Consider the following 15,825-nt stretch of genomic DNA (forward strand, 5'->3'; position numbering starts at 1 on the left):
TTTCTACCCCATAATAAAAACTTAAAACATTCAAACTTCACAGTCATTTTAAATCCATCATCTGCCCGGTGGAAAGTTAGCAGGCAGTGATTCAGAAGGAAAGACTGAGAATAGTTTTTATATAATATAGGCCGAGTTCAGGTATGCTTCAGGAGCCTATTGCATAAGGAGTAATGGATCTAAGTTTTCTTATCCATTGTTGTGGGAGCTTTGGTTTTGTCAAAACACTAATAAAAAAGAAAAAATGCTGGGTCTTCAAGTTTTTATAAATGACTGTAAAGTAAGACCGAAATGCTCCACGATGTAAGTCAATTAATATTTTATAATCGTTGACATACATGACATCAAATAAACAACAACATCAATGTGTTACCCGAGTGGATATTGCATCAAAACTCAATTCAATTGATTGAATCTTCCTGACATGTAGCATTTAAAATATCTGGAACAAACCTTTTCAGTGAATAATCCTCAATAAGGTGCTACTGTACTTTTACCCTACTGCTACTATTGAATGATACCAGAAAGGAGAACAGTGAGGTTGAAAACAAATGGTCTGAAAATGAATTTAAGAATGGAGAACTAATGTATTAATAAAAAGCCAACTTTATAAACAACAACAACAAGTGATGATCTATCAGACTGGCATTATTCAGCTACAGGGAAATGACATTAGGATAATCAAATGGAGTGCAGAATGTGAATGCATGGGTGGGAGGTATTTTCTGCCTGTTGCGCTCAAGGCTGACGCAGTGTGGGTCTCATTGTGACGAAGGAGAAGTTGTAAGTGTGTGGGAGACCCTGATGATTGGAAAGATTGAAGGATTGCCATGAGAAGGGACGCAGGCCCCCATGTGTCGTTGGGCCATTTATTGCCTCAGCGACCAGCTTGAGCGCCATCTGGTAGTTGGTCACCTGCAGACAGAAATGGTTAGTGATGCCCTCGATGAGTAACAGGAGGAAAATAAAGTAATTTAATTAGTCCTATGGATAAATGTTCTTCACAAGAATAAAGACCTTTCTGTTGCAGACAATTTCAAACATGTTCTTTGATAATAATGTTTCAAATAAAAGCTGACCTTACAAGTCATAAACAAGCATTTAGTAAATTCCCAAGCCCAAGTATATGTGCGTATCCTTTACAGGTGGTAATCTTTGTTGCATGACCACTAATATAATCCCATGATATTTTTCCTTTGTGACATCATAAAGGACAGTAGCCCCTCCCCCAGGTGGGTGACACTCCCACAGCTAGGTGATTGTTCTGCCCTCTGAGTCTGCCTTCTCACTGTAAACAATAGGACATAGTGCAAGAAAGCCAGAGCCACCCGAGCCCTTCCAGAGAGGGGGCGTGGTCAGAGACAGCTCATTTACATATTTAAAGCTACAGACACAGAAACAGCCTGTTCTGAGTAGGGCTGGAATAGAGGGGTTTATAGACATGATCAAATACAGGATCAGAGTGGATTTAGAACAAGAAACTTCACAGACATGTTTTGGGCAGCTCTGAGAATTGTGTAACTTGTTGTAAAGGAGGATAATATATGACCTTTAAAGCTGTTTAATATCAGCAATGGGGCATTTTCATCTGTAGCACTATAATGTATCTCTAAGTGCCACTGTGCAGCCTTGAAAAGCTTCTAGCTGCTTGTAGACTTGTAGTGTTTGCTCAACACAAAACATCATTGAAAGACCAAATAACAAAACTGGTAAGAATACACATGCAAGTGCATTAATGCATTGCACTGAAATAAATGTAATTTCTAAACCGAATTATCCTTTTATATGCTTTTTATGTCTTTTTACCTTGGTGTCATAGCAACCCCCTGGACGTGGTCTCCGTGGTCTCAGGTCGTTACGGCAACAGAGGGTTTTACAAGGATGGCCCTTGGAGTAGGGGTCTCTCTTGTAGTCTGAAACAGAACTGGGTTTCAGCATCCTCCATTATCTTGTTTATCCCATTGTTTTGTCAATATTTAAGGCCCTTAGAATTCAGGAAAAGATTAAAAAATATACAATGCATGGCTAATCTGATGTTACACTTACTGTTGTATCTCATGATGTGTTTAAGAGAGTTGAGGTCGGACACTTTGGCCTGATCCCTGCGGAGTATTTTGGCTCTGGGGCAGAGGTCGTAGGAGAAGTCTTCTCCATATCTGTTCCACATCACACCGTACCCACTCAGATTGTAGATGTCAGCATGAAATGGTATGTTGTACGACGGCCAGTAACCTGCCAAATGTAGCACAGTGAAGAAGGGGTGTATTAAGACTTACACCTACAAAAATGACCTCTCAGAACAAAACAATAAAGTAAATGGAAACATACATAAAAACAAATGGGCGTTGTTTTTTTCCACGTACCCCTCCGTAAAGCTTGAGTCTGATCAGAGCGCGCCACCTTCCCGGGTATTTGCTCTACCACAGTCAGAGCTCCACTCTTGATACTGTGACCCAAAGAGATCCTGTTCAGGTCCACCACCATGTACTGGCTATTATAGGTACCTAAAATACAGACACATTAAACACGACTGGCACAGGGAAACATCATGACGTCTTCCATTGGCCTGGAGGATTTGAAAGTAGTAGAAGAAACAAGGTAAACTTCTTGTTCTGGAGTTATTGGCTTGCACAGACCATAAATCCCTAACCTAACTCTATTTGAATGAAATGAAAACAAAGGTTAAGTAAAGGCTCGTGGGTAAAAGGGTCTGCAGGCCACTGCAACAGTTTGGCAGGATGAGGAGTATGAGAGCCGAGTCTGCTGGGTAATGAGAGGGCTGTCGGTCTCGAGAACACTCTGTCCCGTTCTCCCCTGCCCTCCCATAGCAACAAGACGTGACAGATCAAAGCAGCTGCTCAGTTAACACACACAATTACTGTGCAATAAAGGGGAATGGTCTGGTTTAAGAGTCTGAGGAATCTATCTATGGAAACTTGTCCTGTGGACTTTTAACGGGTTACCACTGTAAATGTGTAATATCCCCATGTCGAAAATGTAATTGTGAATGGTGAGATTAAGAATGGTGACAGTCATTTTCAGCTCAAAACACAGGTGGGTTAAGTGTAACAAAGCTGCTTATGGCAGAAATAATATATTTATTAAAGGAGTGAAACTAATGCCCTAATAACTTTTATAAAAACAGGTTGTTTGTGCCAAAGTTTTTTTTTCCTGCTGCAATTTTGCATGAAGATGAAAATCTCAAACAGGGAGGACAAACAGGAAAATAGTAACAAATAATATGCTTATATTTAAAACATTACATGAATGAATGGTCTCTCGTCTATATAATTTTCATGTTTTTCAAAACTATCAGGTCACAATCCCTTCAGACTCTGTCCACCACTTCTTTGATTTTGATATTTTATGAGTTTGTCAACATTACAGTTATAAATAGGATGATCGACTCGAATTTCACCTGAGTTGTATTTGGAGAAGATCTTGGCCCAATCATCTCCGCTATGTGCCAGGTTGTTGGCCAGGCGGACTCTCTGCCAGGCCAGCAGGCTGTGAGGGCTGAGCTGTGAGAACAGAGAGATGTTGAAGACACCAATGGAGGTCTGCGTCATCAGCAGGCCGCTCCCAAGAAGGTAGAAGTCATCCAGAGACATCAGGAATCCTGGAGGAGGAGGAGGAGGAGGAGGAGGGGTTAAAGGAGAAAGTTTCAAGGTCCATTTCAAAGAGTGGATGTTGAAAAGTCAACAACACTGCAATGATATTATTTCCTATCCATATTTGCATGACTTGTTATCAGCAGTGGGAAGTGTTAAGACAGCTGTAATTACTGGTTTCTTGAGGGATGTAGATTTTCAATCAAAACAAATCATCTTGTTTTATTTCACTCTGACAGATCTCATGAAGTCATGTTCAGCTGCAGCAAGCTGTTCATTCAGTAAAATGCGACAATGTACCCACACTATACCTGCTTTGTATCACAGAGCAGGCAGATGTAGAGAACAGTTAGTTAGTTAGTTAGTTAGTTTGGAAACATAATGAAACTAATATGTACTGAACATCCACCAAATGAACTACTGGCAGACTGTGTCCATTGTTAGCCGGCTTCTAGAGGCTAAATCAAAGTTATTATTAGAGATATAAAGATTAATCATAAAATCATGAAAAATTGATTCAGAGATGTCAAGAGAGGCCGAGTTGGTTGGCAGCTGCAGAGCAAGATGTTGAAATTGAGGACGAACCACCGTCTTTTAAATCAGAGGTGTGGAAGTATTTTGGCTTTAAGACAGAAAGTGCAAAGCGGTGAGAAGAAAACAGACGAGACACAAACTGTGTGCAAATGTTACAAATAGACGGGGAACTATACAAACAACAAAACCAACATGATGCAGCATTTAATCGACACCTCAATGAGAAGCTCCAATCACCTCCCCTTAATGAGAGAATAAAAACATTAAAAGGTCAAACCACACTGACAAGCAGGTTAGCAGCTCCTAAAAGGAATCTTCTTCAGTCATCATTGTACAGTCTCATTTTATAAAATAAATCGTGAATCTTGTCGTGAGTTTATTGAATGCTACAAAAAAGATTTTTAAAAGTAACAATTCCAGTGATCTAAAAAAACCTGTTATTTCTATTTACACAGCTGTAACAGCCTCATGCTATTATAACTGCACACGTTGCTGGTTTAAAGAAAAGTATGAATTCTTCTGATGTAATACTGCTTCTGCTGTCATTAATAATATAATAACCATATGCAGCTCGACATCGACTTTTAAGTTAAGTATTTATATTTCATCTTTTCTTGTCCTGCTGGCCCAGATGTGCTGATGAATGTGTGTGTGCGTGTGTGTGTGTGTGTGTGTGTGTGTGTGTGTGTGTGTGTGTGTGTGTGTGCGTGTGTGTCAGAGAGAGGGAGAAAGCAGCTTAGGAAGGCTGCAGGGGTCACACATGACAGGGCTGTACTTCATCTCTTTTTTTTCTTCATAAGGCGAAGTGATGTCCTCGGCCATCTAAAAATAGCCCTTGTTTTTAAACCACTTGTGTTCTGATAGCAATGGACCTTTTAAGAGGATTTTTATGGTTCAGACCACACAGCAAATCTTGGCTCACACATTTCCTGAGTGTCCCCTGAGTTCACAGAGAGGAATACACTTCATAATGGCTCTGTTCGAGGTGTTTATACACTGCACTGGGTGTTTTCTGCGCGCTGACTGAGCTGTGTGCTTAGTAGAAGAATTACTTTCCAGGGAGAATGTTCTTTGAGGATTTGGGTTAAGTCCTCCATGCCACTGTTTATTTTCTCCAAGATGAGAATGAAATCATGTGGATTAACCACAAGCTGTTCACCTTCGCTCAGAGTGTTTTAAAACAATGCTTTGCTTTTCCTTGCTGTATGTTTACACACTATCCTACTCAAATTTCAGGTCCATCGTCTTGTGTGAGTGTACATGTTTACCAGGGTAGCTGCTGAACGACAACTTTCCAGTGGCAGCTTGTGCGTCAGACATCTTGAAGTTCCAGTGTTTGTAGATGCGCATAGTGGCTGCGTATGTGTACCAGCTCGAGTGGCCAAACAGCAGGTTTTCAAAGCCTGGAAGCACCTAAGAACCAGAAAGAGAGAGAATGGTGCTTCGATTATGGATGTTTACATGTTGTAATGACATTTATTAGTTACATGTAGCCCATGTTATTGAGGAAAAAAAATCACTGCTGAACTGTTTTAACAACATCGATAATTTCCTTTTTGAGCACAAACTTGATGAGAAATTGTGATAGACTTAGGACAATACTTTGATTTATCTTTAAATACGTAAGGCTAATGGCGTTGCCCGAGTCCAACATATTGTAGTCAACTCTATTAGAGACGGGGTTGGTAATTTTCGAAAACTAGCATGATTTTGAAAGTAGCATTTCCCTCAGTGCTCCATCTGCACAAAGCTCCTCCTTCTGTGGATTTTCATTCATTTTTGTAATTAACCCAAACCTAGATATGTTTGCCATGACTATATTGACTTGAGTTAGATAGTTAACATTATATTAGCATTTTTATTGAGAGTGAGTTGACCTGCTTGCTTAGCATTTCACGTAAAGCTAACAGGGTTAAAGTATAGAACTTTATATTCATGTTAACCCTTTTTTTTTTTTTGTCACTGTAACAAAACTAAACTGTGGTAAATCCTAACTATCAGCATTATAAATTGTATTATACAGTAAGCTTGTTGCATGCTAGCATTAGCATTAAGATCAGTTGAACCTGCGGATTTTAGCTTGGTAGGTACAGAAACAGAAACATTATATTTGCCATTCTTCATTTGACTAAAGTAGGAGGTAAAATTAAAGCATTAGTAACATTAGCGTTGAGCTCACAGTGATATGTCGCTATAAAGAAAGACAGGATTTAAATGCTGCATTAAATGGAACTAACAATTGCTCTTTGCACAACTAGATAAACCCACAATTTGATATTTCTCAGTGTGTGATGAATCAGCCGTAACAGCAGCAGATTGAACTGTTTAAAAAAAGGGCTCACATTGGGCTCACTCTATATTTACACTTTGCCTTTGTTTCCTGAATGGGTATTTGTGGACAGGAAACTGTTCTCCTCTTAATGGCCTTTTATCCTCCTTATTGACACACTGAAGAAGAGGAAACCCCATGCTTAAGGACCCACAATAAAGACTAATTAGGCCTGCTTTCAGACCTCCCAAGTTCCCCTTCACAGCTGGAGCCAAATGAGCTTGGCCTGACCTTGACGAGAGCAGTGCAGTGGCCCATTCCTGGCATCCCGAAAGCGCCACCGCCAGTGGAGGAGTTGGAGCGAGGAGTCAGAGCCGGGACGAGGTCCAGGAGGTCTCCCACGCCATTCAGAAACTGGAGAGCAAACGCTGATAGAGGCTTGGGAGGAAAGAGAGAACAAGTGGTGGAGATGAATGATATGATACTGTGGCAACTTTCTCACCGACAAAAAAATTAAACAAACAATCAAAAGTGTGATCATAACACACCTCCATGTGTTTGCTTTTGGCCCACTGTGCAGCTCCAGCATGGAGCCCATCCAATTGGGCCAGGATCAGTCCCAAGTGTTTCCACAAGGGGTCGCTGGATCTCTTCATTTTCACCTGTTCTCTGGCCCACTGGTCTTGTTTACTGCGGAGCATCAGAGAGCATTCTGGTTTCTGTTACAACAATGAACAAGTGCAACTGGTTTCTTCTTAAAATCAACTGAGAGTGCAACTCAACTCAGAAATATAGTAATCACTGCTACGTGACTTTCATTTTCAACGATTAACGAAAGCCACGATATGATAAGATTCATGATACTGGGTCCACAAAACGATTTTGTCGCAATTTATATTACAAAATAAAACTGTAGACAAATTATAACTTCCTTCAGGAGCTGCTAACCTGCTTGTTGTTAATGTTTTTATTCTCTCATCAAGGGCAGGTGATTGGAGCTTCTCATTGAGGTGTCGATTAAATGCTGCATCATGTTGGTTGTGTTATTTCTATAGTCCCCCGTCTATTTGTAATATTGTCACACAGTTTTTGTCTCGTCTGTTTTCTTCTCACCGCTTTTCATTTTCTTTTTTGAAGCCAAAATGCTTCCGCGCCTCTGATTTAAAAAAAACGATGGAGCGTCCTCAATTTCTAAATCTTGCTCTGCAGCTGCCAACCGAGTACCGGCGTGAACTTTGACACTTTTGAATCGATTTCACGATTAATCTTTACATCACTAATAGAAGAAATCAGATTCAGGTCATCAAATTATTTCTTATATGTTTCTATATAAAAAAGTATGAACATAAATACAGATATTGACTTGAGGTTTACTCAGGCGATTAAACCTTGGAAACTCTAATTCATTGATTTCCTTTCTTGCTAGTTTTATAGTTTGTGATTAGTTAGAATAATTAAAGAACTTTAGATTGCGAAGAGCAAAAATATGAAGAACAAGAAGTACTGGAAATGTATTTATTAAAATGTGTAACATGTCTTGTATTTTTTTGTGAATAGACACTGTCTCTGTTTGTGATATCTGCACCCTACTTTTGAAGTGTGGCTTTGGTTTGACACTTTTCTGTCAATAAACAGAAGTTTCATCCTGCAGCGGGAATAATAAGAGAACAACAGAAACAGTACCTTAAAAACCTTCTCAGGGGGCTCAAGACCTTCTCGTCCTTTATGAGTTGAGGGTACATGTTGTAGTAGTGAGGAAACATCTGTCTGAAGAGAAAGCATAGGAAGAGTGGTAATAAACTTAAATGTTTAGTCTTTGCGTTTTTTTATTACTGTTGATAATTATTGTTATCTAATCTCAAACCTTGTTGTACTTTTGTACATCGAGGGCAAAGTTCACTGAGGTCAAATTCTCTGTGTGTTAGCATACCTGGCCAATAAAGCTGACTCAGATTATTTAATACACAACAATAAAAAAAACAGCTTGGCTATTAGGTATACAATAAACGTTTTACAATAAATAATAACAATCAGCAGTTGTGGGTCAAAAGAGACAAAGCTAAATAAAATAAACAAAAGAGACTTCATGGATAAAACTAATTTAATCAGAAATCATTTATATTTCCCTTTTATGTAACTTTATAGTTCTACCCTCATTTTAAAGCATGATTTAACTCTTCATCATTTGTCTCACGGCTTAATTTGAAACTTCTGATTTACTTTTTTTCTTCTGATTTACATTTGTCAAATTTCAAAGGAGAACTTCTCTGATGAAAACAAGCTATTTAGCTATTAAATCTTATTTAACATAAAATAACACAGACTTTGAAGGTAACATGGTCTTTTGGGAACTGCTTGTTCCCAATTAATAATTGTTCATTTCACAACGACATCTGAGACACTCACCTCGCAGTAAGATAACCCTCCAGGTACCCAGCCAGGAAGAAGGTGGTCTCGTCCTGCTGTGGGTTTCCTCCATGACCTGCACTGATCTCCAGGACGCCCCATCCAGTGAGAAGCAGAGTGTCATTGAAGTAACCGTAAGCTCCCCCCTCTGTCTCCATCACCCCCTCCTTTAGGATCACACTTTTCTGGGCAGCATCCCAATACACAGTGGCCTTTTGGAGCTCTACCATTGTAGGAGGATGGAAAGGGTTGCAGGGTTGAGGTTGAATAACATGCATTATGTAAAATAAGGTCACCAATACAATTAAATATAAGGAAAAAACACACTTAGTTATATGTTGTTATTTAGACTATTGCTTAATAAGTTTCTGTCTTGTTTTTAGCAACTACATACAAGTAGGCTACAGTTACTTTTCAGTTGTAAACTATTCTAATTAATGTTATGGGTAGGTTTTAACATTGGCTTTAGCGTTATGAGTGTTTTTATCCACCAAATAGTGGAAAATATAATAGGTGAAATATTAAATTAACGTTCAGAGCCGTACTACAGACAGTTGGCTACTGATGTGGAATATCCGGATAACGTTAACATAACAGAATGTAACATAACATAACATAACATATTTAAGATGTTTTTGTGATGATAGAAGACAGCAAAACTATTATTCTTTCACTGTTGTCGCCACTGTGAGCTGTGCCCTGATCTGTTAATCAAATGTTTAGTTCCCGTGCTTTATTTTAAACAATAATTATACCTTAATTCATTGGTTCTAATTTGCTTTCCGTCATGTGCAGAGATACAAGAATGGTACTCACGGTAAGTTCGCTCCGATGCAGCCAAGTAGGTCAGCAATATGCACAGTTTGATACTCTGCTTATCCATGACGGCTGACGTTTTCCTGCGACTCCCTGCCTGACCGACGTGATAGCGAGTCAATATTGAGCATTAGCATTTGAAATTAATTTAATTGATTGAATAACATCAAATCCAACATCCTTTCATACAGACAGGGAAAAAGCAACCACCCCAGATGGGACTCGAACCCACAATCCCTGGCTTAGGAGGCCAGTGCCTTATCCATTAGGCCACTGGGGCTGTCTGTTAAAGGGGCGTGGCTAAATGAATTTTATACATTTACTTTGACAGTTTGAATTGATAGGTTTGCTGCTTTATGCTGGGTTTATAACATTTTTTTCGTTTTCGTTAATTCAAACAAAAAAAAAACAAAGTGCAATGACAGAAAAGCTAGAAAAGTCCAGGTGACGCTGTCGCCATGGTGACGCTTCTGCGTTTAACGGATGGATCTATTATCCCTTTAAGAGGGGTGTTTATGATGTAGGGCGCAATCTTTACTATTAACATGTTGCTTAAAACGGCCACAACAAGAGCACTTAAGCATCCATATACATTCATTTATCTAAAACACAAGTTCATGGCAAATGGTGACGACAAGAGTGATCCTATAACCTTGATTTATTCACGAGTGGTGTCCACTTTAAACAGATGGTACTTTCGCGCATGCGCAGAAGAACAAAACATGGCTTAGCTTGAAGACAAAAAAACATCAACTGCCCCGTGAGAATTTAAATACTTAGTCTGTATGGAGGTAAATATATGAGGCTCATATTTTCAGTGACACAACAACTACTAACCCATCTGTGAGGCAGTCAAGAGTTTCGTTTAAATGTAAGGTATGAGTAGCACTAACACTTAGCGAGTGTTAGCCACTTAGCATTAGCTAGATAACTGTACTGTGCCTGTGTGAAGCTGATGATAATAATATAATAATAATGCTTGTTTTTGTTCACCGCCATATAACAGGACCTGAAAAGATCTCTTATGATGCCGCTCTTTGGAAACACATTCAGTCCCAAAAAGACTCCACCTCGTAAATCTGCCTCTCTGTCCAGCCTGCACACGGTGAGTTTATTATGGAATTATTATTTATTAACTTCTTCATTTATTTGTTATCTAATACATTTGCTAAGCTCTGTACCTTGAGGAGGATGTAACTTGTGGACGTGTTTTGAGATAACTGAGATGTGTGATCTCTTGTAGTTGGATCGTTCAACAAGGGAAGTGGAGCTGGGCCTTGAGTATGGACCTCCTGTGATGAACATTGGAGGTCAGAGCTGGAAATTTGAAGAGGGACAGTGGATAACAGGTAATGATGACACACTAACGCTGCTTACAAACCTTAAGTGCAAAAAAACGTGATGATGCTTTCTTTTCCACGTGAAATATCTGATGATTCACCCTTGTTATCTTAATAACCAATACATCATTCAATCTGTCTTTTTGTTTTCCTCTCAACAGAATCAGGCGGAAATTCATCTGGTAGAGAATTGCAGCGACTTAAGAAAAGAAATGTTCAGCTGGAGGAAGAGAACAACCTCCTGAAACTAAAGATTGAAATTCTCTTGGACATGGTAAGAATCGAGCAGCTAATTATGCCCTTACATTCTCAGGTAAGATGGACAATGCCTCTTTAGAAAGACTAACTTTGACCATCTTCTGAAACACATTTCAGTTAGATGCAATGATTTTTTTATGAACCTGTTTGCATTAGTAAACAAGTCCATAATTTGTTCTCACCTTCTGGCTAAAAAAAACTAATAACTAAAAATTGGTCAAAACACAATCCCATAATGCTTTGCTCTCATTTCAAATACTGTGTACTGGATTTTAGTTCAAAACTTAATACAATTGTAATAGTAGATGCAATTTTGTGTTGTACCAAATCTTATGAGTAACTAATATTTCATCTTCCTATGAAGTTAACAGAGACAACTGTGGAGTATCACCTTATGGAGAAAGAAGTGGAAGATGTAAAGACTCAACATCGACGGAAGAAATGACCGATCTGATGCCTTTTTCATAGGACATGTTTTCATGTTTGTAGTTCTTAGAGACAAAATCTTACTTTGCTTTTTGTTTGCCAAAACAAGTTAAAAAAAAAGAGAAAAATATATAATTTGTTAATCATTTCTGTCATTATGAGGGAATCTTGTGTTGTAGATCTCTGCCTTACTTTGTTTCTAAGTGACTATTTTTTATAGGCTCTGTTCTGCATTTCCTTTATAACTAATGGGGAAAACTGTGAGCATTCTTACTCATAGCACAGTATATTTTATAAGGTTTTTATTTGAAGGTGACATTTCTTGTATTCGCTGTTTTTTTAATTCAGATTAAAAATAAAATCCACCACTTTGAAGCTGTTTTCTTTTTTACTCAGAGCTTTTAGAATAAAAATCTCACCACTTGTTCAACTACAGTAACACGCTCACATGACATTTAAATCAGTGTTTGTAGCATTTAGTACAAAAGCATTAGCTTGTAAACAGTGAGATTATGTAATTGGATGTATTGCATTATATTATATGCTTTAGTAATTTTATTTAAATCTTCAAAACACATCATTTGTAAGGGTGCCGATGTACAAGAGAGACGCAGACAGAATGACTTTTAGTGTCCACTTTGCTTTTTTTCTATTACATGGTTGTATGAATAATATAAACGTCACAATCATATTTGTTCTTTATCATATTGCCTGGAGTTTAATTATTTATTTGTTGCATATTCTTGATACGTCAACTTTCTCGAGGTAAAACAAGATCTGATGTTGACATCATCCAGAGACGGTCGTTTGTTTCTCCCTGAAGCTAATTGGTTGATCTACGAGTCAGTCAAACTATCAGCGCACTGATTGGTCAGACTTTACTTACTGCGCAGGCGCTGTTTGTGATGACTCAATGCAGCAGCGTTTTGGTGACTGTGCTGCCGACAGCGGGAGAGACGAAGGAGTTTCTAGCCTTTTCTTTCAGCACTTCAAACCGATTATATTCTGCTGTCTCGTCAGTTTTGTGATAAAGCAGTCGGCTTACTCCCTATAAACTTCATTTTTCAGAATGCCTCGAGGTGGTAAGTGTGACGCTGAAGGCTCATTTTACATGCTATTTTTAGCAGGCTAGTTGAAGCTAGCCGGGTGTTAGCTTCAAGTAGCGTGAAGTCTCGTTGAACTCTCACATGCTTAGCTCTTAGCATGCTAACCGGTTAGGAGCTTGTTTTTTATCATAAAGGAAAACAGTGAAGAGCAGTTTAGCAGTAGTGTCTATTTACAGTCTTACTACAAACACAGATACGGTCTTATATTTGGTAACTGTTTCTATTTAAAAGGGCTCAGATTGTGTTTAAACGCCTCTACCATGTGCACATTAAATCACCTCTAGGAAACCGTGTAGTTCTCTGTTTAATACACAATAAATGCTAATTGTGAGTTGTTCAACGTGTTTAATTTAAGTTGACTCATCTTTATGTACCTGGCTCATTGTTCCTCTCCTGTCCTCGTCTGTACTCATCAGGTGTGATGAGGTGGAAACTGGCCTACCATGAACTTTGTCTGTGTTCATGTCCCAACAACTCTCTTCTCTTCTCTGCCCTTTCAACGACATCATATTTTAAATGTAGAACTCTTAAATAATTTTGTTTATGTCTTGTCTGGTCTTAACACCAGGGGGTACAGATGGGCCTTTATGATTTCATCTCCACCATCGAAGTGTTCAGTACACCTATCAGGACTGGGCGATATGACCACGATTAATCGAAAATTTGACTTCGATTACGATTCTTGAACGATTATTTAGTTTTAGGTTTTTTTGCCCTCATACTTGGCTGACATGCTCTTTTTACTGTAACAATGCTCAAACATTAAAGTTGGGATGTTGTTTTCCACTGAGAGCATGAATATTTGATGGTTATTTATTGAATATTTTTAACAGAAATAAAACTATACATTTGAGTTTTGAAGCAGAAATTAACTTCTCTAAAGCAGGAGACGTTTTTCCTCAGCGTTTATGTAAAGCCTCTTTTCGTTTTGTCGTCTTCCCTGAAGACAAAATGTGTTGTCATGTGACTCTGCTCAGAAAATAATCAAAATGATCGACATGGGCAAGATGACGTCGAGTAGAGATTCTGAATGTTGGTTTCGATTAGTTTTCGATTTATTGCCCAGCCCTACTACCGAGCAGTCTAAAGAAAAAGCTTGATCGCTATTCAATGGCCACATGACATCGTACAGTTTTCAATGTTTATTTGTAAAAAATATATATTTGGGAATTCACAGAGGCTTCGTAAAATGAAACGCTTGGTTATAGTTTTCGTTGCCTCTGACACCTCAAATAATTTTGTTTCAGGAAAAAGGAGTCACAAGGGCAGAGGGAAGCAGTTCAGCAACCCTGAGGAGATCGATCGTCAGATGAAAGCACAGAAGGAGCTGGTGAGAGAAAAATACCTTTTTAAAAAAGAAAAATAAATGCTTATGTTGGGTTACTATTGGAGTAGCAGTAATGTGTTTGAATGTGTTTGTTAACAGGAAGAAAATCCTGCTGCTGCAGAGAAAGGGAGCGGTTCGGAGTCTGGCGACGAGAGCAGCAGCGAGGACGAGTCCGATGTGAGTGAGGGGAGAGGAGTTTGATGTTGACATAAACGGAGGAAAAAATATTCAATAAACAGTGTAGTGTGTTTTTAGAGGATAAAAGAACGTTGATTATTGACCTGCTTCAAGCTTTCTGTCTCACTGGTGTCCTGAATGCGTTTCTGCTTGCACACAGTCTAGGAAGAGGAGCGGAGTGGAGGGTCTCATCGAGATCGAGAACCCAAACCGTGTGTCTCAGAAGAACAAGAAGGTGGCTGAATTAGACGTCGCTGCTCCTCGAGAGCTGTCTCGCAGGGAGAGGTGGGTTCACACAGTCACTGGAGAAAGCAATGACAGTATTTAAGTTCATATATTTATTTAAATGTCACAAATTTCCTAAAGGCTTTGTTTGTGGTTGCTTGTATCAGGTTTTTTTTTTTAAACATTTTCCACAACGATACTTAATGTTGTGTGTATGCCTCCTGTTGTCTCTGTCAGAGAGGAGATCGAGAAACAGAAATCAAAGGAACGCTACATGAAGTTACATCTGGAGGGGAAGACTGAGCAGGCCAGGGCCGACCTGGCAAGACTGGCCATCATCAAGAAACAGAGAGAGGACGCTGCCAAGAAAAGAGACGAACTCAAGAAAGGTGAGCCTTCAGATGTTTTTGTATTTATCGAGTTCTTCTAAAGACTAACGTCACTTTCGTATAGTTTATATTGTCGGTCTACGTTTTAGTAACTCAGCTCCCACATCAGCACATCAGGTTTGTTTCTGTGCTGGGATCACCAAAGTCATGACATGATGATCCAGTAACCTCTGTTTAGTTTGAGGACAGATTTGTCCGTACATGTCCTGTTGTGTTCTAACGTGTAAGGACAGAATATTCCACCTAGCCATTTTAAGGATTCATGCATGCCATCATTTTTTCTTTTGAAAGTCATTGTTTGTTTTACACATTTTAAATTTAAACCTTCCAGTCTAATCCATGTTGTTTCTTTATTTCCGAAAAAAAGAAGTTGAAGAGTCTAAAGCAAAGCGCTAGTCCTTCACCTTCAAGCTTCAACATGCACTTCAGTCTCCGAGGGAAGAAGAGAGGAGGAGATCTGGAGGAGGAGAACGGGTAGAGGACCAGTTTGAGTGGCGTAAGATCAGGGTTGCTCCTGAACTCCTGTCCCTCATATCAGATCAGAGGGGTGTGGGATTTCCATGACTGCGTTGTCATGACAGGGAAAACTGGCGGAGCAAAGCAAGATGAAGAGGAATGCACCATTTGGGATGCCTCTGCGTTTTCTTCAAAATCCAGAAGAGGAGACGATTGCAGGTTTTCCAAGTGCTTCACTCCCTCTTTCTTCTTCTCCACCGACTATGGTTTTAATTCTAAAGCTGCTGAAGTTACTTCCTTTCCTTTTTGATTCATACATCTTTACCTATTACAAGTTCAGTAAAAGACTTGACAATATTACAGTGAGCGTGCATGAGGATTTTCTTTTTTGGTGCTTTCCTTTTCCTTCCAACTCACCTGCTTTGTACAAAGCCAGATCAGAGACAGATGGAGAAACGAACACTATCTAGGGGGGGAAAACAGAT

General features: G+C 39.1%; 3 protein-coding genes across 5 annotated transcripts; 2 read left to right on the plus strand and 1 right to left on the minus strand.

The window, feature by feature from the left end:
- Nucleotides 1-253: 253 nt before the first annotated feature.
- plbd1b (phospholipase B domain containing 1b) lies at nt 254-9,892 on the minus strand. The gene is made up of 11 exons (XM_079334025.1): nt 9,637-9,892; nt 8,821-9,043; nt 8,098-8,181; nt 6,963-7,104; nt 6,706-6,852; nt 5,414-5,558; nt 3,419-3,619; nt 2,364-2,504; nt 2,047-2,232; nt 1,807-1,913; nt 254-915 (listed from the first exon to the last, which is right to left on the minus strand). Exons 1-11 carry the CDS (start codon nt 9,701-9,703, stop codon nt 739-741), a joined length of 1,620 nt encoding a protein of 539 aa, XP_079190151.1. The 5' UTR covers nt 9,704-9,892; the 3' UTR covers nt 254-738.
- Nucleotides 9,893-10,322: 430 nt separating this feature from the next.
- cby1 (chibby 1, beta catenin antagonist) lies at nt 10,323-12,028 on the plus strand. Of its 3 annotated transcripts, none has more exons than XM_079334035.1 (5): nt 10,323-10,427; nt 10,643-10,741; nt 10,880-10,985; nt 11,138-11,250; nt 11,599-12,028. In XM_079334035.1, exons 1-5 carry the CDS (start codon nt 10,422-10,424, stop codon nt 11,677-11,679), a joined length of 405 nt encoding a protein of 134 aa, XP_079190161.1. In that variant the 5' UTR covers nt 10,323-10,421; the 3' UTR covers nt 11,680-12,028. The 3 variants fall into 3 exon arrangements, with proteins under 3 accessions (XP_079190161.1, XP_079190163.1, XP_079190162.1); XM_079334037.1 differs by having other exon boundaries at nt 10,329-10,512; XM_079334036.1 differs by having other exon boundaries at nt 10,330-10,507.
- A 516-nt stretch (nt 12,029-12,544) lies between these two features.
- On the plus strand, nt 12,545-15,700 carry pdap1a (pdgfa associated protein 1a). The gene is made up of 6 exons (XM_079372070.1): nt 12,545-12,742; nt 14,014-14,096; nt 14,193-14,270; nt 14,431-14,555; nt 14,733-14,884; nt 15,252-15,700. The coding sequence occupies exons 1-6, from the start codon at nt 12,730-12,732 to the stop codon at nt 15,278-15,280; spliced, it is 480 nt and encodes a 159-aa protein (XP_079228196.1). The 5' UTR covers nt 12,545-12,729; the 3' UTR covers nt 15,281-15,700.
- Nucleotides 15,701-15,825: the final 125 nt, after the last annotated feature.

The sequence above is a fragment of the Symphodus melops genome (assembly GCF_947650265.1).
Source record: "Symphodus melops genome assembly, chromosome: 21".
Taxonomy (NCBI): domain Eukaryota; kingdom Metazoa; phylum Chordata; class Actinopteri; order Labriformes; family Labridae; genus Symphodus; species Symphodus melops.

Bases quoted from the DNA above. Each gene is read 5' to 3' on its own strand.
- cby1 (XM_079334035.1), top strand. The intron at 10,742-10,879 runs GTGAGTTTATTA...GATCTCTTGTAG, and splicing joins CTCTGTCCAGCCTGCACACG to TTGGATCGTTCAACAAGGGA. The intron at 11,251-11,598 runs GTAAGAATCGAG...CTTCCTATGAAG, and splicing joins TTGAAATTCTCTTGGACATG to TTAACAGAGACAACTGTGGA.
- pdap1a (XM_079372070.1), top strand. The intron at 14,097-14,192 runs GTGAGAGAAAAA...GTTTGTTAACAG, and splicing joins TGAAAGCACAGAAGGAGCTG to GAAGAAAATCCTGCTGCTGC. The intron at 14,556-14,732 runs GTGGGTTCACAC...TGTCTCTGTCAG, and splicing joins GAGCTGTCTCGCAGGGAGAG to AGAGGAGATCGAGAAACAGA.
- plbd1b (XM_079334025.1), bottom strand. From the start codon at position 9,703: ATGGATAAGCAGAGTATCAAACTGTGCATATTGCTGACCTACTTGGCT. The intron at 3,620-5,413 runs GTAAACATGTAC...CTCCTCCTCCAG, and splicing joins GTCGTTCAGCAGCTACCCTG to GATTCCTGATGTCTCTGGAT. The intron at 1,914-2,046 runs GTAAGTGTAACA...GTTCTGTTTCAG, and splicing joins ACACATCATGAGATACAACA to ACTACAAGAGAGACCCCTAC.